The following is a 23,859-nucleotide window of genomic DNA, read 5'->3' on the forward strand; positions in this document are numbered from 1 at the left end:
GAATAGGTGTGTGTCATCCCTCCGTGAGGACAGAGAACTGTCCCCAGGAACTCAGGACAAATTAATTACCCAGCTGGGTAATTAAAGGACCAAGGTCACCTTCTGACTCTGCAGAGCCTCTTCCTCCCCGACAGGGGTTTTTGGTGGTGTGCCACAGCAGGGCTCCTCTGGCCACAGTCCCAGCATTGGCGAGATTAACATGATGATACCTCTGGCTCTGTGGCAGCGGCCCTTCCACCTTCCTCCCACAGGAGACCGTGTTGTCTATGGATGGGCGGACACAAGGGTTTTCCTAACAGAGCCGCCGCTTTCTCACATAGGACCAGGGTAGAGGGTGGAGGAGGGCAGGGCCATGCCGAGCCTTGGTGTGGTACCCAGGTTTGCACATTGCTGTGGGCATCTGCGTTGTCTGCCTAAACAGTGTCCCCCCTTCTCTGAGGGCACTGCTTATCTCCCTCTCCCCAGCCCCCACCAACCACATGGGTTCAGAGATGAGGTGAGGAGCCAGAGGTGGGCCTGAGATCCAGGCTGGACCAATTGTAGTACTTCCTCATCCCACAGTGATTGGTCCAGGGATGGGCACGTGACCCAAGCCAGGCCAACCAGAATCCTTCCCCAGGATCTTTCTGAGGCAGTCTCCTCAAGTCCTTTAGTTGGAAAGATGTGTGCTTAAGCCGGCCACGAGAATGGCTCTCAATGTGCAGGAAAAACCTTGGAAGGAGAGAATAAACAGAAGGTAACAGGTGCAGAAAGAAACAGACAAGAGTCTTGACAGGGTTTTGAGGTCCTAATTCCAGTCAACTCCACAGCTGCCTTCTACCCCTGGCCTCCTGCCATTTGGTTTTGTGAACCACACTTGTAGCCAAGAACCCTGGCTAATACAAACTAGTATAATTCTAGAGCTACCCCGACAGACATCTCTCACTCATTTGGAAGTGGACAACCCAGAGTGTGATTTACCCAAGCCCCTTGACTTCTCCGCTTCCAGGGAAAGCCAAGGGAGCCCCACTTAGTCCTCAGGTGGCTGCAGTGAGCAAACCCTCAGGTAGAGGCTGGGGGACCAGCACGTGCTCCAATGCCATGGCCTTTTCTAGCAGTGAAGCACATGCATCTTGGCCTCTGACTTCTTTCAGTCAATGTTTTGTTCTGAACACACTCTCAGCACTGAGAATGTTCTCTTTCTTGTCTTTTAGGTAACTCCATGCAGGGCTAGATTCCTGGGTATGTGACCTGTGCTGTCGCACAGGGCCCTATGCTTAGAAGGAACCCGTGTTTGGTTTCATGCTCTGCCAACATCTTGAAATTGTTATACATTTTGAATAGGGAACCTTGCAGTTTGATTTTGCTTAGAGTCCCACAGATTATGCCACTGGTCCCGGCTCTGTGCCATCCCTCTTGGTAGGATCTGTGATTCCAAGGAATTGCTCCAGTTTCCAGAACTCCTCTCCCGATCACCCTATCTTGTGTCTTCTTTACCTTAATGCCTCCCTCCCCCCATCCCTGACTTCTATGGTCTTCTCCCCACCACACCCCATAGGTGGACTTTTTCCCCCAGAAGCCCACAGCCTCTGTGGCCTCATCTGAGCTGTGTCCATGCCAGCCACAGCTGGGGCATGGCTCCTCAGCTGAGCTCCATGTCAAACCAAAGCTGGATCCATTTTATTTGGAAGAATGCCAATTAGAGTGGCTTGTCTTGCTTCCACCCCTCAACCCCCGACATTCTGCAGTTCTGCCCCAAACCCCCTTCCAGAGGCCTCTGGAAAAGCTGCCCCAAGGCAAACCCAGGACGGCAACGGCCTCTGGTTTGATCAGTCGAGGAGAGCTCTGCTGCAGGTTTAAACAAGAAGAGCGACTTCTATGAGTCAACTTCATAGTTCTGTAACGAGGATTTTAGAAGTCTAGGAAATGGGCAAGCAGCCTGTGTCCTTGGGAACTGCCTGCTGCACATCCAGCAAAGGGAGGTCCTTGCCATGGCCTTACTGCTTCTCCTGGAAAAGGTGGATTTGAGCCCCTCACATCCCCCCAGGTGGAGCAACACGGAACTGCAGCTGCTGAGACCGGCCACAACCTCAGTCTTCTTCACACCCACTTTTTTTTTTGAGACAGTCTCGTTCTGTCATCCAGGCTGGAGTGCAGTGGCACAATCTCAGTTCACTGCAACCTCCGCCTCCTGGGTTCAAGTGATTCTCCTGTTTCAGCCTCCCGAGTAGCTGGGATTACAGGCATGCCCCACCACGCCCAGCTAATTTTTGTATTTTTAGTAGAGACAGGGTCTCACCATGGTGACCAGGCTGGTCTTGAACTCCTGACCTCATGAAGCCCGCCAAAGTGCTGGAATTACAGACATGAGCCATTGGGCCCAGTCTACACCCACAATTTTTAACAGAACAGACCAATCTGGGGGAAAGTCAGCAGGAGAAACTAATAGACAATTTGACAATAAAGAATCCAGGTGTGGTAAAAATGATTTATTTTTGAAGCACAGTAACAGCTATGCAACTGGGAACATTTCATTTACCTGTCCCATCTATGTTTTTGTGTCACAAAGACATATACTAAGACTTCGGAAAAATTCCAAAGGGGATTACACTTGAAATGTGCTGTGTTTTCACTTTTTTTTCTTTTTTGTACTTGTCTTATTCACAGTGAATCAAATAAAATAGCTTTACAGCTTACTAAAACTCAAACTTGTTCTCAAAGGAAGCAGTTTAAACATTTTAACTGAAAAATCAGCAACACATCGATTCTACATCAGGAAACCGAACCAGTGGACAAAAAGTAGCTCTAATAGAAAGCGTGTCTTGTCAAAAGGTTAAAAATAAAAATAAAGGCCCAGTGCAGTGGCTCATGCCTGTAATCCCAACATTTTGAGTCTCTACAAAAAACAGAAAATATTAGCTGGACGTGGTGGCTCAACTGTAGTCCCAGCTACTCAGGAGGCTGAGGCACAAGGACTGCTTAAGCCTGGGAAGTCAAATCTGCAGTGAGCCCTGACTGCACTACTGCGCTCCAGCCTGGGTGGCAGATGACAGAGTGGAACCCTGCCCCGTTCCTCTCCCCCGCCAAAAAAAAAACCCACACACATCATGAGGAAAATCCAACTTATTTACAAAGAGTGGGCCATCTTCAGGACTGAGATCCCAATATGATACAGTAAAACTGTGGGTGCACCGTCCTCTTTGGAAAAAGGGGGTGAGGAACAGGTCTGTCTCAATCCATGCTAAGAATCTGGTTTTAAAAGATCAAAGGAGTCTCAAAGAAAAACCTAACATCACTGTATGCCGCAGGGGTGTCATTTACCATGAATGAAAGGGCTGGGAACGCACTCTCCCTGAGGTGCCCCCCAGGCCTGCCAACCTCTCATGAAATCTGGTAGTAAACTGTCAAGAGATCCCTCTGAACCAGCAGGCTGCAGGAAGCTTGTGGGGTTGAGGGCTGGTCTTCTCCTGGGAAGTACCTCCTGCTCTCCCCAAACTGCCAAGCTACCAAGCCCGCTAATGAACAAATAAACCATAGCCTGGAGGGCTGGCAAGGTAACCAGAATGGGTGGATGCTGCCAGGAGAGGCCAGGGTCCCCTGAGGATTCGGGGGTCGGCACTCTGGCAGCACCATCTCACTTCTTAGCCATTGCAAATGGGTAGGCCCTTTCTCTTCAAACCCAGAGCAGTAGCTGGCTGAAAGAAACGGCACCAGGAGGATGGCAATAAACTCTGACTGAGCGCATGTCAGCTTTCTGCTGACCCACCTGTAGATTTCAGAGCAAAAGTTCTGACTCACCCAGTCCCAGTTTAACTGTGAAGTGTGGCTCTCGTGCTTACAGTCCCAGTTACTCAGGAGGCTGAGGCAGGAGGATCGCTTGAGTCCAGGAGTTTGAATCTTCAGTGAGCTATGATCACACCACTATACTCCAGACAGTGACAGAGTGAGACTCTGTCTTTTTTTTTTTTTAAGATGGAGTCCCGCTCTGCCGCCCAGGCTGGAGTGCAGTGGCATGATCTCAACTCACTGCAACCTCCACCTCCTGGGTTCAAGCGATTCTCCTGCCTCAGCCTCCTGAGTAGCTGGGACTACAGGTGTGTGCCACCATGCCTGGCTAATTTTTTGTATTCTTAGTAGAGACAGGGCTTCACCATGTTGGCCAGGTTGGTCTCAAACTCCTTACCTCAAGTGATCTGCCTGCCTCAGCCTCCCAAAGTGCTGGCATTACAGGCGTGAGCCACCATTCCGGGCCGAGACTCTGTCTTATTACAAAAAAAAAACACACACACACACACAGAAGAAAGAAGAAGTAAAAGAAGGCGGCTCAGCTGGTACGGTAGAAGGCCTATTCTGGAAACTGCCATGATGGGTGGCTAAAAAAAAAAAAAAAAAAATTGAAGATACTTAACCCTGAGCCAAACGGTATGTGTCTGTGTGGTGTGTGTGAGTATGTACATGTGTGAGGCTGCATATGTGTGTGTGTGTACATTTGTGTGGTGTGGGGTATGTGTGTGAAGGGGGGTGAAGGTCCCAGAGGCAGCCCTGGGACAAAGCACTCCTGCCACTTGTCCCCAGCATGGCACAGCCACACAATTCAGAGCACAGCAGAGCCCACACCTGGAGGCTGGGCTCCCCTTGCAGGTGGCGTTAGCAATAGCCAACATGAAAAATTCCAGATAGCAAACCTCCCCTGGCCACCTGACTACATATTTCAAACATTATCTGATGTAATGAAATTCAAGACCATTCACAGTCTTTTTTAAACTTCTGACTACAACCCACATTGAGGTTAGTTACACGGTTGCCAAGAGGGTAGGGACACAGGCTAGGTAACAAGAGTTCAGACTCAGCCTGATTGCACAGGGTGCGCTCTGACCTGTCCCAGTCCGCTGTTTGTGGTGCTGACCCACTAAATTGATTTTGTGACCCACTTGTGGATTCTACTGCAGCTTGGACCTGCAGTCTCCGTGCACATGGAAAATCATTCCCTCCACGGAAGTAGGTGGGCCTCCCCGCAGCAGGCCCCAGCCTCAGTGAGTATCACCAAGTGCCACCAAGCCCCCACAACCCTGCTGAGGAGGAGGAAGCAGGCTTCCCTAACCATCTTTAAAGAAAAGGGGGCGCCACGGTGGGCCCACTCAGGTCCAGGCTGGCAACCATAGGTCCACCCGTCCAAGACCCAAGGCGAGGCTGGGCCATTCCCTGCAAGGGCGTGGTGGTCCCTTAGGGCTTGCCCAGCGGCGCCCCAGCGCTCTGGGATCTCTGCACCAGGAGGATGAGCCTGGCGAGGTCGGAGAGCGCCGGGAACGCGGCCATCACACGGTCCACCTGGTCGCGCGGGAAGACGCTGTAGAGCGCGATGCGAGCCCGGGCGCGAGCCTCCCCCTCGTCCTCGGCCGCATACCCTGAAAGTCCCCCAGTGGCGCCGTCGCCCCAGGCCGGCTCCGCCCAGGCGGAGCGCCCAGGGAAGCGGTCGGAGCGGGGTAGACGGGCCCACGGGTCGTCGGGCAGCCTGCGCGAGGAAAGCAAGTCGCCGTGCAGGTCCCTAGGGCGGTGTTCGCCCCGCGGCTGGAGCTGCAGGCCGGGCGGAGGCGGGAGGTCGCCTGGGGAGAACTGGCTCTCCGGGCTAGGGAGGCTGAGCGGGCCTGGCACCTGGCAGCCCGCGGAAACCCAGTCGGGCCCTCCCAGTCGGGGCGTGAGGCCACAGGCGTGGCCCGGGGGAGGCGGCCCGAGGGGCCCCGGGTCGTCGCTGAAGGCCAGCCGAGAGAAGCTCCCCTGCAGGGCGACCAGGTCTGGGGACCCCCGCGCCAGCGGGAGGCTGTGCGCAACTGGCTCCCGGGGTGCCGCCCGGGCTCCTGCGGGGCCGCCCGGGGCTCTCGGTGGCAGCTGCTCCTCGGCGCCCGCGCCAGGCCGGGCCCCTGTCTTGGCGCGGAGCTCGTCGGCCACCGCCAGCTGCGCGTGGTGCGGCCTCTCCGGGTGGTAGAACTTGCACTTGATGCCATAGGTGCATTTCTTGCCTGAAAGGGGCGGGGGCAGAGAGGGCGAGGCGTGAGGCCGGGGGCGCGGAGGGGCGGTGCTGCCTGGTGCATCCGGGGAGTGCCAGCCCGCCCGCCTCTCCGTGGAGAGTCCGCCAAGCAGGCCCCCAGGCCGCCGCGGACTCCGAAGACTTAGCGCTCTGGAAACGCCTCAGGATCTGGGCTCGAGACTGAGGTGGGGAGAAGTGCCCAGGAGGCGCGGTCGGCTGGGCACACTCATCCCAGGGTATGCAGAGGAGTGTCGGTCCCAGGTCCCTTTGACCAGGGACTAAGACCAAATCTCTGGATTCAAAGACTTTCAGCCTCCACTTCCCCAGGAACCCTGTGGATAAGGCCAGGCTTAGGGAGTGGGCGGTAGGGAGTGGGCGCTTGGGGCATAGAACTGCCCCTGCAGTGCTGCCTCAGTTCCTACCGTTCTCCCTGTTCGCTGTGTTTAACGCTTGCCTTCACCCTGCACGCTGTTCTAACAGAGTCGTGAACAAAAGATCAAGTGTTACCATCCAGACCCAGGGCTTCTGAGAGTGAAAGGGGGAAGGAGTCAGCCTGAATGTATGCATAGTCACCTAATTCTAACAAGAATTGATTGACTGTCACCCAAGCCTTTACTGAACTTGGATACATCAAATAACTTGGTGAAGCAAGTCAGTGAAAGAGCTGACTAGAAGGCTGGCATCCCCCTGGGTGCTAGGATAAAATTCTTAACTCTTCATGGATAGCAGTGACCAAAATCCATAAGGTGGGGGGGTGGGGTAGGGTGAGGACAGAAGCTGCCGGGGGGCCAGGTGAAGGGACTGAGACCCGCAGCTGGGTTTGTGTCCAGCCTCCTGGCTTCTCAGACATAGCGTTGCTGTGTGCATGATCTCTGCATCTGACCGTGGCATGGGACCCTGGCTCCCATGAAATCACCAGCCAGGATGTCAGTTCTGCAATAACCCTGTCAGGAAAGTTCACTCTCCAGGGTGGCATAGCTGGAGGGCAGAATTTGGGCAAGAGCCCAGGCTGCTGAGCACTAGGCCAGTGCTTTTTGACTGTGCTCCTGTACTGCCCCCACATAAGGCCCTGAACAGGGCCCGCGAAGCACTGGGCACTACCCACCATAGGGACAATGCTGCCAGGATGGCTCTGGGGGCTTCGGCTTCCTGCTCAGGAAGTTGCTCAGGGAAGGTCCGTGGCGGCCCAGGGGGTCATCAGGAGGCATGAACCTGGAAAATAAGCACAGGCGCAACTGCAAGACCACCTGGGATTTGCCACCAGCACCTGTATAAAAGAAGCAGGCCCAAGTTCCCCGAGAGCACCAGGAAGCATTCGGCCCTGGGCCCACCATAACCCAGCAGGATGTCACAGCATCTTAAAGCAAAAGCTTCCCTTCACACTGAACCCCATGCAGAGCACACAGCACAGCTCTGGGCTTCTTTGGGTGTTTCTCCCACTGTGGTTCAAGCCAGCAGTGTCAGAATCACCTAGCAGCTTAAAAGTGCAGTCATCTGAGTGCAGTGGTTCACATGGGTAATCTCAACACTTTGGGAAGCTGAGGCAGAAAGATCCCTTGAGCTCAGGAGTTCAAGACCAGCCTGGGCAGCATGGTGAAACCTTGTGTCTACAAAAAGTAAAAAAAAAAAAAAGAAAAGAAAATTAGCCGGGTGTGGTGGTGAATGTCTTTAGTCCCAGCTACTCGGGAGGCTGAGGTGGGAGGATGACTGAGCCTGGGAGATGGAGGCTGCAGCGATTCATGATTGTGCCACTGCACGCCAGCCTGGGTGACAGAGTGAGATCCTGGCAAAAAAAAAAGAAAAAAAAAAAATTTGCAGCCTCCGAGCTTCACACAAGACCTGACTCATCAGAATCTGAAGTTGTTCAGGAATCTGCTTTTAAGAACTTCCCCTTTGGAAGGCTGAGGCGGGCAAATTGCCTGAGCTCAGGAGTTCAAAACCAGCCTGGGCAACACAGTGAAACCTCATCTCTACTAAAAAATACCAAAAAAATTAGCTGGGCGTGGCAGCAGGTGCCTGTATTCCCAGCTACTCAGGAGGCTGAGGCAGGAGAATTGCTTGAACCCAGGAGGCAGAGGTTGCAATGAGCCGAGATCACGCTACTGCACTCCAGCCGGGACGACAGAGTGAGACTCCATCTCCAAAACAAAAAAGAACTTCCCAGGTGATTTTTATCCAGGAAAATGAAAGTATAATTGCTCTAAGGGCTCCTCTGGCTTCCCACTGTCCTCAACAAAAGGTTAGAAACCTCTATGAGGTTAACAAACGCTTCCAGAAAAGCCAAGAGTGGTGTCATACACCTGTAGTTCCAGCTACTAGAGAAGCTGAAGAGGGAGGATCCCTGGAGCCCCGGAGTCCAGCCTGGGCAAGAGAGCTAGACTCTGTCTCTAAACAAACAAACAAACAACAACAGTTCCAGAAGGTTTCAGAGTTGTATGAGCTCCTTGAGGCTTACGTCCCATTTCTCCTGTGTTTCACCCCTTGAAACAGAGCTGTGTGACACAGCTCTGGGCTGTGAACCTGCAGGTGAAGAGGTTCAATAGGAACAGGGAGTTTGAATCAGTGAGGAAGTGGACCCCAAATGCTGCCTGCACATACAGCCACCTCACAGACTTAACCTCCTCTGCACACCCTGGGGGCACAGGATCTGGTCGCAGTTTCCAGGCTGCCCTGCCCCCGACCTGCCCTTCTCTTCTCCCTGGCATGGAGCCCTAATGAGGAAGGGAATGCATGCTCAGAGTTCAACAGGGAAAACCCAATTCCTCAGAAGGAAAACGCCCCTTGCTAAGTGAGGTTCCACTTTCTATATAAATACTTTTGTTCCCAAGGCCACTTCCAGGTCATACAAAGGTTCTGTAGAGAGTTTGGGATTCTAAATCAAGGAGGAGATGCTTTTATGGGTTGCTGTCCCCCTAAGAGTCCAGAGTCATGCTGAAGTCCCACTCTGCAGAGAGCTGGGTGATCCCCGGCCCTGTGTGGCCTCCACAGAGCAGCTCCCAGCTGCACAGCCGGCTTCTCAGAATTGGGCCTTGACCAAGAATCTGGGGAACCGCCCACTGTGGTTATTAAAAGTTCCCAAAGACTTCCTCTCCTGCTCTCCCAGGAGCAGAAGCTGTGCCAAGAGGGCCCTGTGGACGTGCCTGGGGCACCAGCGCAGGCGCCCTCGCTCACAAGCGGGCGGCAGGCCCTGCCTCCTGGCAGGCCCTTAACAGAGGCCAGTGCGTCAAAAGGACTTGGCCCCGGCCCCAGGCTGTCGTCAGGCCAGAGATGGCCGTGTCCCTGAGAGCTCAGTGAGGATTTCATAGGCCCAGACTAGCCAGATTCCTCCAGGCCACAGATGGACAGTGAGAGCCACCGGCCTTTTGCAGCTGGAAATGACAATGGGGGCTCCTGCAGGGCGCTGCTGCCATGCCTCTAGCCCTCCACCTCCATGGCTGCAGGAGCAATTGGCCATGGGGACCACAGTACCCCTTGGGGCACCATGTCCTGGGAATAGCTGCTACCACTTCTGGGGCACAATTGTCTCTAGTCCTCACAATGATCTCAGAGGTGACACTATTAATCCCTTTTCAAGCTAAAGAACATTCAGCTCAGACAGGCTGAGTGGTTCCCCCTTGACTCCCAGCCAGTAAGCGGCAGGGCCTCAGATGGAAACCTCACCTGCCCCAGCCCTTTCTCAAACATCACACTGTGTCCCTGGGTCCAGAGTCAGGAGCTGCTCAGTTGTGTGCAAACAGCCTGAGCCCAGACCTCTCTCCCCATCGACCCTTCCCCGGGCCACGGCCATTCACTCGGTCATTCCTTTACAACTAGTTACTGCACGCCTGTGGGTCAGGCATGCTGGAGACACCACACGTGAGACAGATACAGTCCCTGCCCTCACAGAACTGAGGAGTTTGTCTCAAACCACCTTCCAAAAAGTCAGTCAAGAGCCCAGAATGAGGGCTAAGCTAACACTGCCTGGAACAGAAATGGAAATGGGAGCAACAGGCCAGCTGGCTGTGCTTTGTCACACACTGCTGTGGTCTCCAGACCCCCATCCACCTTGCCAGTGTTGCCCTCACCACCTGCTAAGCGGTTTGTGCCTGTGGCCCTGGTGTCCCTCTCCGCCTCCAGCCATAGCCAGTTGGTCTGGGATGAACTGACCCAAGGGTCCTATTTCAGGGCTACATGAACCAGCCAGGTTCTCCTGAACATTTCAACCCAGAGGTACGGAGACAGTCAGGGCCAGGCAAGGGGAGATATTTACAGCCCAAAACAAAAGATTCTGGGCGGGTCTCAGTGGCTCACACCTAAAATCTCAACACTTTGGGAGGCTGAGGCAGGAGGATCCCTTGAGCCCAGGTGTTCAAGGCTGCAGTGAGCTGTGATCATGCCACTGCACTGCAACCTGGGCAACAGAGTCAAGGCCCTGTCAAAAAAAAAAAAAAAAAAAAAAAAATCTGTTGCCCACTCCCATATGTAATTCAAAACTTTTGTTTAAAAAAAAAAAAAAAAAAAAAAAAAAGCAGTGGCTCACGCCTGTAATCCCAGCACTTGGGGAAGCCAAGGTGGACAGATCACGAGGTCAGGAGATGGAGGCTATCTGGCTAACACGGTGAAACCCTATCTCTACTAAAAACACAAAAAATTAGCCAGGCATGGTGGTGCGTGCCTGTAATTCCAGATACTCAGGAGGCTGAGGCAGGAGAATCGCTTGAACGCCAGAGGCAGAATTTGCAGTGAGCCAAGATTGAGCCACTCTAGCCTGGGTGATAGAGCAAGACTCCATCTCAAAAAATAAAATAAAATAAGACAAAAACCTGAAATAAGTGAAAGGCAATACAACAAAGTATAGATCTTTTCCATGATGACTCTTTCAATAATCTGAAGTACGCAATTCTGTTTTTTTTAAGTTAGTGGTGCCCTAAGCGCATGCTTGCATGCTTGGCCCACATCTTGGGCTTCTCTGTAGTGTGTCAGATGTGGCCCTGGGAACAGCAAGGTCAGAGCAAAGCAGCCCGCCGAGAATGCGGACCTGGGAGAGCTCTGTCTGCGGGGCTGAGTGACCGGGTGACCCCAAGCTCCGCCACCTGGAGGTGGGCGTGGCCACTGCCCCGCCCCCGAACCCCCGCCCGCCCGGGTGTCAGGACCCCAGCCGGCCGTACCGGTCGTTGACAAAGGAGAACATGAGCAGCCTCTGCTCGATGAACCACTTCCACTCGGGGTTCTCGCTCTGCAGGTCCCGGTAGTTGTCGTTGGAGACGATGACGCCGTCCTGCTCGTAGGCCACCTTCACGATGTAGCGGTCGTCGTAGCAGACCAGGCGCTTGCCGTGCACCTTGCGGGATGGCGTGTACACCAGCACCGCCTGCCGCTCCAGCTCCGCCAGCACGTGCTGCTCTGGGGGCGGGCGATGGAGATGCGGGTGAGGGCCCAAGGGCACCGCCCCTGAGGACCACCCCCAACGCGAGGCCACCCGCCTCCCCACCCGCTTCCCGGGCCGGTCAAATGAGGGCCAGGGAGGTTTTGAGGGGAGCGGGGGAAAAATTTTTCAGTTTTTCCCGCCATAGCGTTCGCTCCTTTCACCCCATTTCACTGAATTTGCCTGAAGCCCCAGGTAAAGCGGGCGTGTGGCTTCCGTCCTGCCCACGTCATGACAGGAGTCCAGAAAGCCGTACTCTGCAAGGGAGAGTCACTTTAGAAGGAAGCACTCAGCCACAGCCTTTGTCCTTTTGAGGGATCCATGCCACAATGCCCCTACGGTAGCAGGCACAGAGGCCTCCTGGAGAAAGACATTCCTGTATTAACCGGGACCTTGGTGATGCCTTCAGCATGATGGGGAGCCTTGCCTCCACCTGAAAAGCCCTGCATGGGCCCCTAGCTGGGAGTCAGAGGTCCATCTTCTCCCACCATACAGGAACCTGCCTGGGACACCTTCGGGATGGAGCACCCCATCTCTGACAAGAACATCATAGAAAGCGTCCAGGACTAGGAATCCAGCCTGGAGTCTGGGCTGGGCTCCAGTTCCTGGGTACTTCACCCCCGTTTAATGTCCGTCTGGTTTTATATTTATAAAATGAAGATAGCAACGACTCCTCTTCTGGTCTCAGAGTGTCTGTAAGTGGACTGAGCTCAAGGGAGTGCGAGTTCTTGCAAAAACTACTCGAGAGATAAACATACACCAGATGGTACAAACATTACAAGGCCTTTTTTATCAGAGGTTAAAATCTGCATCCCAGGAGGGCCTAATGTTTGATCTGAATTTTGCCTTTGGAGACATGCAGGAAAAAAAAAAAATCCATTTGACACGTAATAATTACTCAGGTCCCTCAAGTTTAAGTCCTTTCCCATATGACACTGTTGGCTGATTTTTAAAAGGTGCATAATGCAGCTATGGTACAAAGAACAAAAATAAAGACACCACATATCCAGCATCTCCTTTGAGAAACAGGTGGTGGCTCATGTTTGGAAGTCCCCTTTGTCCCCTCAGTCTGCAATCCTCTCCATTCCCCTTAAGCCCTTAGGATAACCCTAGTTTTAGAACGCCGTGTTTATAATTTCCTTGTTTTTAGTTTTAAAAATGCAGATTATGAGAATCATTTTCTTTCTTTTTTTTCTTTATTTTTTTTGACAAGATCTCACTGTGTCATCCAGGCTGGAGTGCAGTAGCACGATCATGGCTCACTGCTGCTTCTACCCTCCAGGCTCAGGTGATCCTCTTACCTCAGCCTCCCGTGTAGCTAGGACTGCAGGCATGCACCACCACGCTCAGCTAATTTTTGTATTTTTTGTAAAGATAGGGTTTCACCATGTTGCCCAAGCTGGTCTCAAACTTCTAGACTCAAGCATCCACCCACCTCAACCTCCCAAATTGCTGGGATTACAGGGGTAAGTCACCATGCCCCGCTGAGGACTATTTTCAGTGTGATTACACATTAGTCTTGACACAAATGGAATCATACTATACCTATACTTAAGCAGCTTGTCTTTTTTGTTCATCATTGTGTTTGTGAGGTTTGGTTATGTCATATGTTCATCACTGTTAGTCTTGCATCTAAGTCCCTGGCACAGAAGAAGCAAGAGCCTCTTCAGGGTATATCTCCAAGGGTGAATATGGATTAGCGGTATGGAAGGCACTTTACAAGGTAATGCCAAATTGTTTTCCAGAGTGGTGATGCCAACTTACATACCCAACACAGCACATAAGACAACCTTGCCGACACTTGGCATTTTCAGGCTTTTGAATTTTTGCCAATCTGGTGGGCACAAAATGGCCTCCTACTGTGGTTTTATTTTGCATTTCTCTGGTTGCTAATGAGATTGAGTATCTTTTCATACGTTTGTATGTTTATATGGCCATATATGTTTCCTTTTCTGTAAACAGCTTATTCATGCTTTAGCCCATCTTTCTGTTGATTCATTGTCTTTTCTCATTGATTTGAAGAAGTTCTCTCTAGACCTAGGCAGTAATCCTTCATCAGTAATGTGTGATGTATAACCCACCCCCACACTCTCACCCCAGTATGAGGCTTATCTTTTCACTTTTTTGTTTTTGTGGTATCTATTAATGAATAAAAGCTTTTATTCATTAATAGGTTGAGAGGGCGGTAGGGAGTGGGTGCTCGGGGCATAGGACTGCGCCTGCAGTGCCGCCTCAGTTCCCACTGTTCTCCCTGTTCGCTGTTTCATTAATAGGTTGTGTGGGCCTCTTTGGGTGTTTCTCCCGCTGTGGTTCAAGCCAGCAGTGTCAGAATCACCTAGCAACTTAAAAGTGCAGTCATCTGAGTGCAGTGGTTCACATGGGTAATCTCAACACTTTGGGAAGCTGAGGCAGAAAGATCCCTTGAGCTCAGGAGTTCAAGACCAGCCTGGGCAGCATAGTGAAACCTTGTCTCTATAAAAAGTAAAAATAAAAAGGAAATTAGCTAGGTGTAGTCAAATTATACCTGACATACATGTATGTATTACATTTATTACATCATACATAATAAATAGTGAAATTTATTCATCTTTCCTTATAAGTTTGCATTCGTTGTGGCTTATTTAAAAATTCCTTCCCTACCCCAAAGGAATTTCTCTACTTTTTCCTACATTATATTTAAGTATTACACTACTGTTGAAATTCACCATTCTTCATATTCAAACCATAAAGAATAATTCAGGACAACCAGTTCATGACAGGGAACTGAACACAAGTATTTATATTTCCTCCTTCTCATAGTTCCAATGTAATGAAAGGTGGAGGAGAGCTGTAATCATGTTAAAAGTAGGTTTGGGGACAGCAGCAAACCCCGGATTTTGACATATTTTATGAAGACAGAAAGCAGCGAGGATCTTATTGATTGGGGCATGAAGGGAACCACAGCCCAGAATGTGTGCAGAAGGCTGGAGTGGAGGTGGGAGCCATTTCCCTGCAGTCTTGGAGCACTCCCAGTGGTGGAGATGGAGTGGACGTTGGTAAAGTCAGGATGACTAACAGGTGAGCTGAGCTACTCCCTGGCAGCTGCTCCCAGGAGCATGGACCTCCACTCATTTCCCATCCCCATCCCGATAAACAAAGTGAAGATACAACCAGGAAGGAGGAAGCCTCCCATTGTTGCTGTTGACCTCCTAGAATAAAACCATAAAACCATCATCATCCTGCCATTGGAATAAGTGGTGGGCAGAGGTGCCAGGCTGCCTGCCTGCCTGCCTACTCCATGCCAGGTATACTAAAGTGAAAACTGCCAGTCAACACAAATGGTCCGCACTGCCATTCAGGGAGAAGTTATCATACTAGGAGAGAAAACCCATGGCAATTGCACAGATACACAGTCATGTGCTGCATAACAATGTTTCAGGCCATGTGTGTGACAGTGGTACCATAAGACTATAACAGAGTTGAAAAATTCCTATCATCATAGCCATCCTGACCTTGTAGTGTGACACGTGACTCATGTGTCTAAGGTGATGCTGGTGGAAACACTCTACTTTGCTGCCAGTTGTGCAAAAGTCTAGCGTGTACAATTATGTACAGTATATAACACTTGATCATCATAATAAAGAGCTTTGCATCTGATCTCTTCTCACACGTGAGCATCCCTAATCCAAAAATCTGACCAACATGATGTTCAAAGGAAATAGTCACTGGAGCATTTGGGATTTGGGATTTTTGGATTAGGAATGCTGAACCAGTAAGCATAATGAAAATATTCAGGAATTCAAAACACTTCTGGTCCCAAGTATTTCAGATAAGGGATACTCAACCTGTTTAAGAAGCCAAACAACAAACAAGACCCTGTTTGTTTAAACCACAGTGTTCTCACCGTGCCTAGTGGCTCATGCTTGTAATTCTAGCGCTTTAGGAGACTGAGGCGGAGGGATTGCTTGGGCCCAGAAGTTAAAGACCAGCCTGAGCAACATGGCAAAACCCTGTCTCTACAAAAAACAAAAACTAGCTAGGGCCGGGTGTGGTGGCTCACACGTGTAATCCTAGCACTTTGGGAGGCAGAGGAGGGTGGATCACCTGAGGTCAGGAGTTCAAGACCAGCCAACATGGTGAAACCCCATCTCTAATAAAAATACAAAAATTAGCTGGGTGTGGTGGCGCGTGCCTATAGTCCCAGCTACCTGGGAGGCTGAAGCAGGAGAATCGCTTGAACCTGAGAGGCAGAGGTTGCAGTGAGCCAAGATCGTGCCATTGTACTTTGGCCTGGGTGACAAGAGTGAAACTCCATGTTGAAAGAAAGGAAGAAAGAAAGAAAGAGAGAGAGAGAGAGAAAGAAAGAGAGAGAGAGAGAGAGAGAGAGAGAAAGAAAAAAAGAAAGAAAGAAAGAAAGAAAGAAAGAAAGAAAGAAAGAAAGAAAGAAAGAAAGAAAGAAAGAAAGGAAGGAAGGAAGGAAGGAAGGAAGGAAGGAAGGAAGGAAGGAAGGAAGGAAGGAAGGAGGGAGGGAAGGAGGAAGGAGGGAGGGAAGGAAGAAAGGAACCAGCTGGGTGTGGTGATGGGCACCTATAGTCCCAGCTACTGAAAAGGCTAAGGTAGGAGGATCTCCTGAGCCAGGGGAGAGCAAGTCTGCAATGAGCCATAGTGAGACTCCATCTCAAAAATAAATAAATAAATAATAAAACCGCAGTATTCTAATATTTGTAGCTTAAAATATTCCTAGCTGATTGAAGAATTAAAAATGAAGAGGCTGGGTGAGGTGACTCTTGCCTGTAATCCCAGCACTTTGGGATTTTGAGGAGGGCAGATCACGAAGTCAAGAGATTGAGAAAATCCTGGCCAACATGGTGAAATCCTATCTCTACTAAAAATATAAAAATTAGTTGGGTGTGGTGGCACGTGCCTGTAATCCCAGCTACTCAGAAGGCTGAGGCAGGAGAATCACTTGAACCTGGGAGGAGGAGGTTGCAGTGAGCCGAGATCGTGCCACTGTACTCCAGTTTGGCGACAGAGAAAGATTCGGTCTCAAAAAATAAGAAGAAGAATTCCCTGGGTCTCAGTTTTCTTCTTCTTTTTAAATAAAGAGATTAGATGAGGTATTCAGTAAATAAATATTACCTGACCAAATAAATGTCTCTTTCAAATCCTATAAACTATTAGGAGTGGAATACAGATCCAGTGTCTCTTCAGGTATTAAAAGGTGTCAGGCACAATTATTTTAATAACTTAACACACCAAAAGAGTAATTTGTTCATTCATCTACTCAACAACTGCTTAATGAACACCTAATTTTGAACTACTTATTGAATACCAGGTGTTAACGCTAGGTGCTAGGTGCTAGGTGATGGGGCTATGGCATTGAACAGTCATAATCAGTGCCTTCATGGAGCTTATAGCACAGTGAGGAAGACAAACATCATTAAACAAACAACTAAGTAGATATTTGACTATTGATGTTAGAAGTGCACCAAGGAAACGTGTCTAGTACCTCTTGGGCATACATCTGCTCCAGCATACCTTTGATAGGGGTGTCAGCTCTTGGTGGGTCCTTCCTCCAGGATGGAACAAAAACTTTGATGTAGGTATGTCCTCTGTCCCTGAACCAGTCCACAGCCAGCTTGATTCCCCGGCAAGAGAAGGTTTCTTTATTTCCATGGCTACAATGGGAAAACAAGAAATCTGTAGAGACACTGCAAGTGTTCTTAAGAGTGATTCCCTGTGAATATCCTGGATCACAGTCTCATAATCAAGAGGGAACCAGGAAAATCTACATATTAGGCCAGGAGCAGTGGCTCACGCCTGTAATCCCAACACTTTGGGAGGCCGAGGTGGGCAGATCATTTGAGGACAGGAGTTTGAGAACAGCCTGGCCAAAATGGTGAAACCCCATCTCTACAAGAAATACAAAAATTAACCAGGTGTAGTGGTGGCACCTGCAATCCCAGCTACTCTGGAGGCTGGGGCGGGAGAATCACTTGAACCTGAAAGGTGGAGGATTCAGTGAGCCGCAATCCCACCACAGCACTCCAGCCTGGGCAACAGAGGGAGACTCTGTCTCAACAATAACAACAACAACAACAACAAAACACACACATATACACACACAGGAAAAATCTACATTTTAAAGATAGTTCATTCTTTCATTCACAAATAATATCCATTAACAAGAACCACATAGCGTGTGATAGGTATGTAGAGGGTCTTGGGCTCTGTGATAGCTAATACTGAGTGTCAACTCTATTGGATTGAAGAACGCAAAGTATTGTTCCTGGGTGTGTCTGGGAGGGTGTTGCCAAAAGAGATTAACATTTGAGTCAGTGAACTGGGAGAGGCAGACCCACCCCCAATCTGGGTGGGCACCATCTAATCAGCTGCCAGCATGGCTAGAACAAAGCAGGCAGAAGAAAGTAGAACGAGCAGACTTGCTGAGTCTTCTGGCCTTCATTTTTCTCCCATGCTGGATGCTTCCTGCCCTTGACATCAGACTCCAAGTTCTTCAGCTTTTGGACTCTTGGACTTACACCAGTGGTCTGCCAGGGGCTCTTGGGCCTTCAGCCAGACTGAAGGCTGCACTGTCAGCTTCCCTACTTTTGAAGTTTTGGGACTTGGACTGGCTTCCTTGCTCCTCAGCTTGCAGATGGCCTGTTATGGGACTTCACTTTGTGATCGTGTGAGTCAGTACTCCTTAATAAACTCCCCTTCGTATATACATCTAGCCTATTAGTTCTTCGCTCCAGAGAATCCTGACTAACACAGCTCCAAGGAGAATATATTCTGAGGACTAACAGACAAGACCCTCTCTTTAACCGAAGCTAAGAAAGATCAACATAAGACAGAAAGGAGTAGCCATCTACAGAATCACTCTCACCCTGAGAGATGGTCGTAAATGTGTTATTGGGTTTCCCAAGTCCAAGCAAGGAGGCCAATGCACCTCAAATTCCACAGAAGACTTCAGTGGAGGCAATAAGGAGAGAGTGGTTTGAGATCAGGCAGGGCCTTGCAGACAATATGGAAGATTCCTTTCTTCCTTCTAAGAGGAATTAAAAAGCCACGGAAGGATTTTAAGATTTGAGGTAGATGATGTGATGTGATGTGATGTGATGTGATGTGATGTGATGTGATGTGATGTGGTGTGGTGTGATGTGATGTGGTGTGGTGTGGTGTGGTGTGGTGTGGTGTGGTGTGGTGTGATGTGATGTGATGTGATGTGATGATTCAAAAAGCCCAATCTGAGGCCAGGGGTGGTGGCTCACACCTGTAATCCCAGAATTTTGTGAGGCGGAAGCGGGTGGATCATGAGGTCAGGAGATCGAGAACATCCTGGCCAACATGGTGAAACCCTGTCTCTACTAAATATACAAAAATTAGCCGGGCGTGGTGGCGCGTGCCTGTAATCCCAGCTACTCAAGGGGCTGAGGCAGGAGGATTGCTTGAACCCGGGAGGCGGAGGTTGTAGTGAGCCGAGATCGCGCCACTGCACTCCAGCCTGGGCGACAAAGCAAAAATTGACGGTGACTTGGACTAAGCTGGTGGTGGTGGATGAGGGAGAAGAGTAGGTGAACTTGAAAGATATTTATTTAGAAAGTCAAATCTCCAGAACTCAATGACTGATTGGATATGGGAGTGATAGAGAAGAAGGCATCAAAGATGACTCAAGATCTCTGGCTTGTGTAACAGGATGGTGGGCTATTCACTGACACCAGGAATTCCGGAAGGGAACAGGGTTAGAGGGAAAGATCATGAGTTTTATTTTAGACACATATCAAGCTGTTAACATTTCCACTTAGAGGAAATGTTAAGTAAACAGTTATGGTGCAGAGGAGATGCCTGAGTGATTAAAGCTGTAGGCCATCTCTGTGTAAGCAATAGCTGAGGCCACATCATGGACAGAATTTCCTGCTCGCCTGGAGAGAAAGTGAGCGGCCTGGGCTGGACCTGGAGGAACTCTGCGACTTTGCAACTGGTTATAGGTAGATGGGGGGCAATATCACATGGGACTCAGGAGGGACGGATCTAAGAAGCAGGAAGAAAACTAGAGGGTGCGCATCAGGAAAGCAGAGGGAAAGGGGCCACCAAACGCTGCTCCAAGTGACTGGTGAAACCTGAAAATGTCCCTCAGACTCAGTCAGTGGGGTCAGTGGGGTTTCGCTGGAGGGAGACAAGTGGATAGATTTGAGATATTGAGAAGGCAAAATCAATTGGACTTAGCCATGGATGAGACAGAGCCTGGCCTCAATTTAGATCACTCTGCCTCCTCTTCCACCTTCAGATCCCAGCTTCATCCTCACTTCCTCAGGAAAGCATCTGCTACTCCCTAGACTCCATCAGATCCGTCTCACGAGCTCTCAATGCACCCTCCCGCTCCTTCCTGGCACTGGGGAACATTCGCATCCATCCAGGGGATCGCCTGGGTCTCCCTTCTTTAAACCATGAGCTCCTCTTGCTCACCACCCAACTCTCAGTGCCCAGCATTGTGCCTAATAATTGTAATGACCCAATTTAAAAGCCGTTGAATAAACGAATGGCTAAGAAGAAACTCAGCTGAGAAGCAGCTAGAAGAGAAGCCGAAGCAAAGGGAAGAGCTGACTGGAAAGATCCAAACACAGGCGTGACTGACATGGTCTAAGGATCAGAAAGACAGGCGTGGGGCTGGAGCACAAGGAATGAGCTCGGGCAACAGGTGTAAAGGGAGAGGCAAGGATAAGTTCTTAGAGAGCCAAGGACCACCACGCCACTCATGCCCTCTCCCGAGAAGCCTGGCAGCCAACCCATATGCAGACAAGGATGACATTTTGAATTCGCATTGCTGTGGTCTCTCTCATATGTGACCTTTTCTGCTATTTTCTCAGGGGAGATTAGGATAGTCACAGTTTATAAAAGAAAAAGGACGCGGTGGCTTATGCCTGTAATCCCAGCACTTTGGGAGGCCGAGGTGGGTGGATCACCTGAGGTCAGGAGTTCAAGACCAGCCTGGCCAACATGGTGAAACCTCGTCTTTACTAAACATACAAAAATTAGCTGGATGTGGCAGTGCGCACTTGTAATCCCAGCTACTGGAGAGGCTGAGGCTGGAGAATCTCGTGAGCCCGGGAGGCAGAGGTTGCAGTGAGCCGAGATTGAGTCACTACACTCCAGCATAGGTGACAGTGTGAGATTCTGTCTCAAAAAAAAAAAAAAAAGATAAATATCCCTTTCACTATTGAGGCTGAACTCTGAGGCTTGTACAGTGAGGAGAAAATATCAACAGGGATGTCTGTGGTCAAAAGGAAGAGGAAGGCCAAGCGCGGTTGCTCACGCCTGTAATCCCAGCACTTTGGGAGGCCAAGGAGGCAGGATCACGAGGTCAGGAGATCGAGACTATCCTGGCTAACACGGTGAAACCTGTCTCTACTAAAAATACAAAAAAAAATTAGCTGGGTGTGATGGTGTGCACATGTAGTCCCAGCTATTCGGGAGGTTGAGGCAGGAGAATCGCTTGAACCTGGGAGGCAGAGGTCGCAGTGAGCTGAGATCGCACCACTGCACTCCAGCCTGGGCGACAGCGAGACTCCATCTGAAAAATAAAAACAAAAAGAAGAAGAGGAAGCAGATCGCTGGTACCTTCCAGGCCAGCAGAAGTTGAAAAAGAGGGAAGATGGAAGGAGGAGGAGGTCCTCACCCCGCACCCCTACTCCGGCTCTACCCAGCCCAGCCATACAGGAGGGGGAGATGGAGAAACATCGAGACTGTGTGAACAAGAGGCTGAACCAAAGGCTGAACCTTTGTTTTTCAGCACAACCCGGGCAGGTTGCAAGCCTGTCAGAGAAACCTGGTTTCTGTAGGGCTGCCTTGGAGGAACATAGCTGGAGAGGTGAGTCTGAAGCAACACCCCATCCCTCACGTGCCCCCAGGCCTAGTGGACTGTCCGGGGATGGACAAGCTGGTGCCAGTGAGCAGACAGCACTTTAAGCCAGTATGGCTCCCAGAAGGCCACTTCCATGTTCCCTGTTTAGAGGCCAGGCCAGCCCAGCCACTGTGCAGCAGAACCCAGTGAGGGTCCCAGACCCCTCTTCCAGCCAATACCAGGTCTCAAAGGCCCCAGAGGCCATCTGAGACGGGAAGGGGTGGAGAGAAACCACAGAGCCTGAGTCGCCGAGGAGACAGAAGAAACGGAGGCCCCACCTGAGGTACACTGGCAAATGTAAGATGTACACCCCCCACCCCACCTGAAAAAGAGGGGAAGAGATCGTGCCCATCATAGGAAATGAGGTCCGTTTTCTGTGTCCCTGAAGCAGTAAAGTGAACAATTGATGACACCCTCCCCCACGTCACCCCGAGACACATGCATCTCTTCAGTGTAGTCAAGTCCACCCTCGGTTAATTCTCAAGAGAAAATAGCACCACCACAATTATTTTAAAAGTTGTTTCTTGGCCAGGCGCAATGGCTCACACCTGTAATCCCAGCACTTTGGGAGGCTGGGATGGGAGGATCACAAGGTCAGGAGTTCAAGACCAGCCTGACCAACATGGTGAAACCCCGTCTCTACTAAAAATACAAAAATTAGCCAGGCGTGGTGGTGCGTGCCTATAATCCCAGTTACTCAGGAAGTTGCGGCAGGAAAATCACTTGAACCCAGGAGGCAGAAGTTTCAGTGAGCTGAGATTAAGCCACTACACTCTAGCCTGGGTGACAGAGCGAGACTCCATGTCAAAAAAAAAAAAAAAAAAAAAGCTGTTTCTTAATTGTTGGTCTCTTTTCAGTTCTCCTTACATATTTGCGTTTAACCATTCACAAGTCATCTCTGACACCTTTGGTGGGTGTAGGAGGCAGTGTTCAGTGGTGAGAGAGAGGAAGGGAACCTGGGCCCTGGCAGAGCTGTCAGTCTCCCTTGGAGCCCACTCCCCAGCACACAGACAGGAATGCACACACCAAAGGCATCCACTCATCTGCGCGTTCCTTCACAGACTCAGCGCAATTCCTGAATATCTACTACAAGGCTCTGCATTCGTGCTAAAAAGAGACGTCACCCCTGCTTCTTGGAGCTCTTTTTTTTTTTTTAAAGAAATGGAGTCTCGCTCTGTTACCCAGGCTGGAGTGCAGTGGTACAATCATGGCTTACTGTAGCCTCGACCTCTCAGGCTCAAGCAATCCTCCCACCTCAGCCTCCCAAGTCGCTGGGACTACAGGTGCGCACTGCCATACCTAGCAAATTTTAGAAATTTGTTGTAGAGATAAGGTCTGGCTATGTCGCCCAGGCTGGTCTTGAACTCCTGGCCCCAGGTGATCCTCCAACGTTGGCCTCCCAAAGTGCTGAGATTACAGGCATGAGCCACTGCACCTGGCCTTGGAGCTCATTTTTAAGATCTGTAGAAGGTTCTGTCTGCCAGGGCACTTTGCACGTTTTGCCTCATTTAATCATTACAACAAGCCGTTGAGGAAGTTACCCTGTCCCCATTTTACCCTTGAGGAGACTGAAGCAAAACAATGTGTCCAACTCTCTGATCTAGGGACAGCCCTCAAAACCTGACCCCTTAGGCTGCAAACTCTTCCTCCCTAGTCTCCTGAAGACCACTGATTCCCCCCAACTCCATCTATACCCCAGGATCCAGATGGCAGCTCCTTTGGAACAATAGTAACCCACAGTTTAACTGCTCATGCTTAGAGAAGGCACCTCATGCCTTTGTTAACCAATACTGTGAACCAGCTCATCAGGCAGCAAGCCAAGAGCCAGGTCCTGGGAAAAGGAGACAGGAGCTGGGAGTTTTGTTTTTGTCTTTTGCTTGTTTTTGAGGCGGAGTTTTGTTCTTGTTGCCCAGGCTGGAGTGCAATGGCGCAATCTCAGCTCACCGCAACCTCTACCTCCCAGGTTCAAGCGATTCTCCTGCCTCAGCCTCCCAAGTAGCTGGGATGCACCACCACACCCAGCTAATTTTGTATTTTTAGTAGAGACAAGGTTTCTCCATGTTGTTCAGGCTGGTCTCAAACTCCTGACCTCAGCTGATCCGCCCACTTCGGCCTCCCAAAGTGCTGGGATTACAGGCATGAGCCACTGCACCCCGCCAGAGCTGGGAGTTTTGAATAACCAAAGGTATAAATAGGAAGTGGGTTGGCACCTAAGGCAAATTTTGCCTGCCTGACAACTGTGCGTGGGGTAACTGCAATCAGAGTGCCAGCCAGTTTCAGTAACTAGACAATCCAATTGTACACCACTGCATCTTTGACTATTGCCAAGAAGTTCCTGCAAAGGCTAGGGGCTCCCAAAGCAGTCACAGGTGGAGGAAGGTTGTGGCTGTGGGTGGGGGGAAAGAGAGGAGGAATGATTCCTCAGGGGTCTGAGATGTGAAGGGAAGCTGCTGTTGCCAACTCTGTTTCTTACTGGGGGTTCAATTGCAAACACCCTGACCTCACCAGGAGATCTCTCCTCAGCTCAAGACAGGGGAAAGAGAGGGTGAGCAGCGGCTGCTCTGGGAG

The 23,859-nt window shown here is 50.4% G+C and overlaps 1 protein-coding gene across 11 annotated transcripts in view; it reads right to left on the bottom strand.

Annotated features, from left to right (window-relative positions):
• Positions 1-2,447: 2,447 nt before the first annotated feature.
• The window catches only part of ZC3H12D (zinc finger CCCH-type containing 12D), a 39,204-nt gene continuing 17,792 nt past the window's right edge, over positions 2,448-23,859 (bottom strand). For 6 of the 11 annotated variants that reach the window (XM_001087043.5, XM_077999498.1, XM_077999499.1 and 3 more), the window contains 4 exons: positions 16,926-17,065; positions 11,152-11,386; positions 7,110-7,216; positions 2,448-5,996 (listed from right to left, as the gene is read on the bottom strand). In XM_001087043.5, coding sequence (XP_001087043.3) covers positions 5,203-5,996; positions 7,110-7,216; positions 11,152-11,386; positions 16,926-17,065 — 1,276 coding nt within the window. In that variant the 3' untranslated portion in view covers positions 2,448-5,202. Of the gene's footprint in view, positions 5,997-7,109; positions 7,217-11,151; positions 11,387-16,925; positions 17,066-18,276; positions 18,408-23,859 lie in introns of those variants that run through there. The other 5 variants (XM_077999503.1, XM_077999505.1, XM_077999504.1 and 2 more) reach the window with 3 other exon arrangements.

This window comes from Macaca mulatta, chromosome 4 (genome assembly GCF_049350105.2).
Source record: "Macaca mulatta isolate MMU2019108-1 chromosome 4, T2T-MMU8v2.0, whole genome shotgun sequence".
Classification (NCBI taxonomy): Eukaryota; Metazoa; Chordata; class Mammalia; order Primates; family Cercopithecidae; genus Macaca; species Macaca mulatta.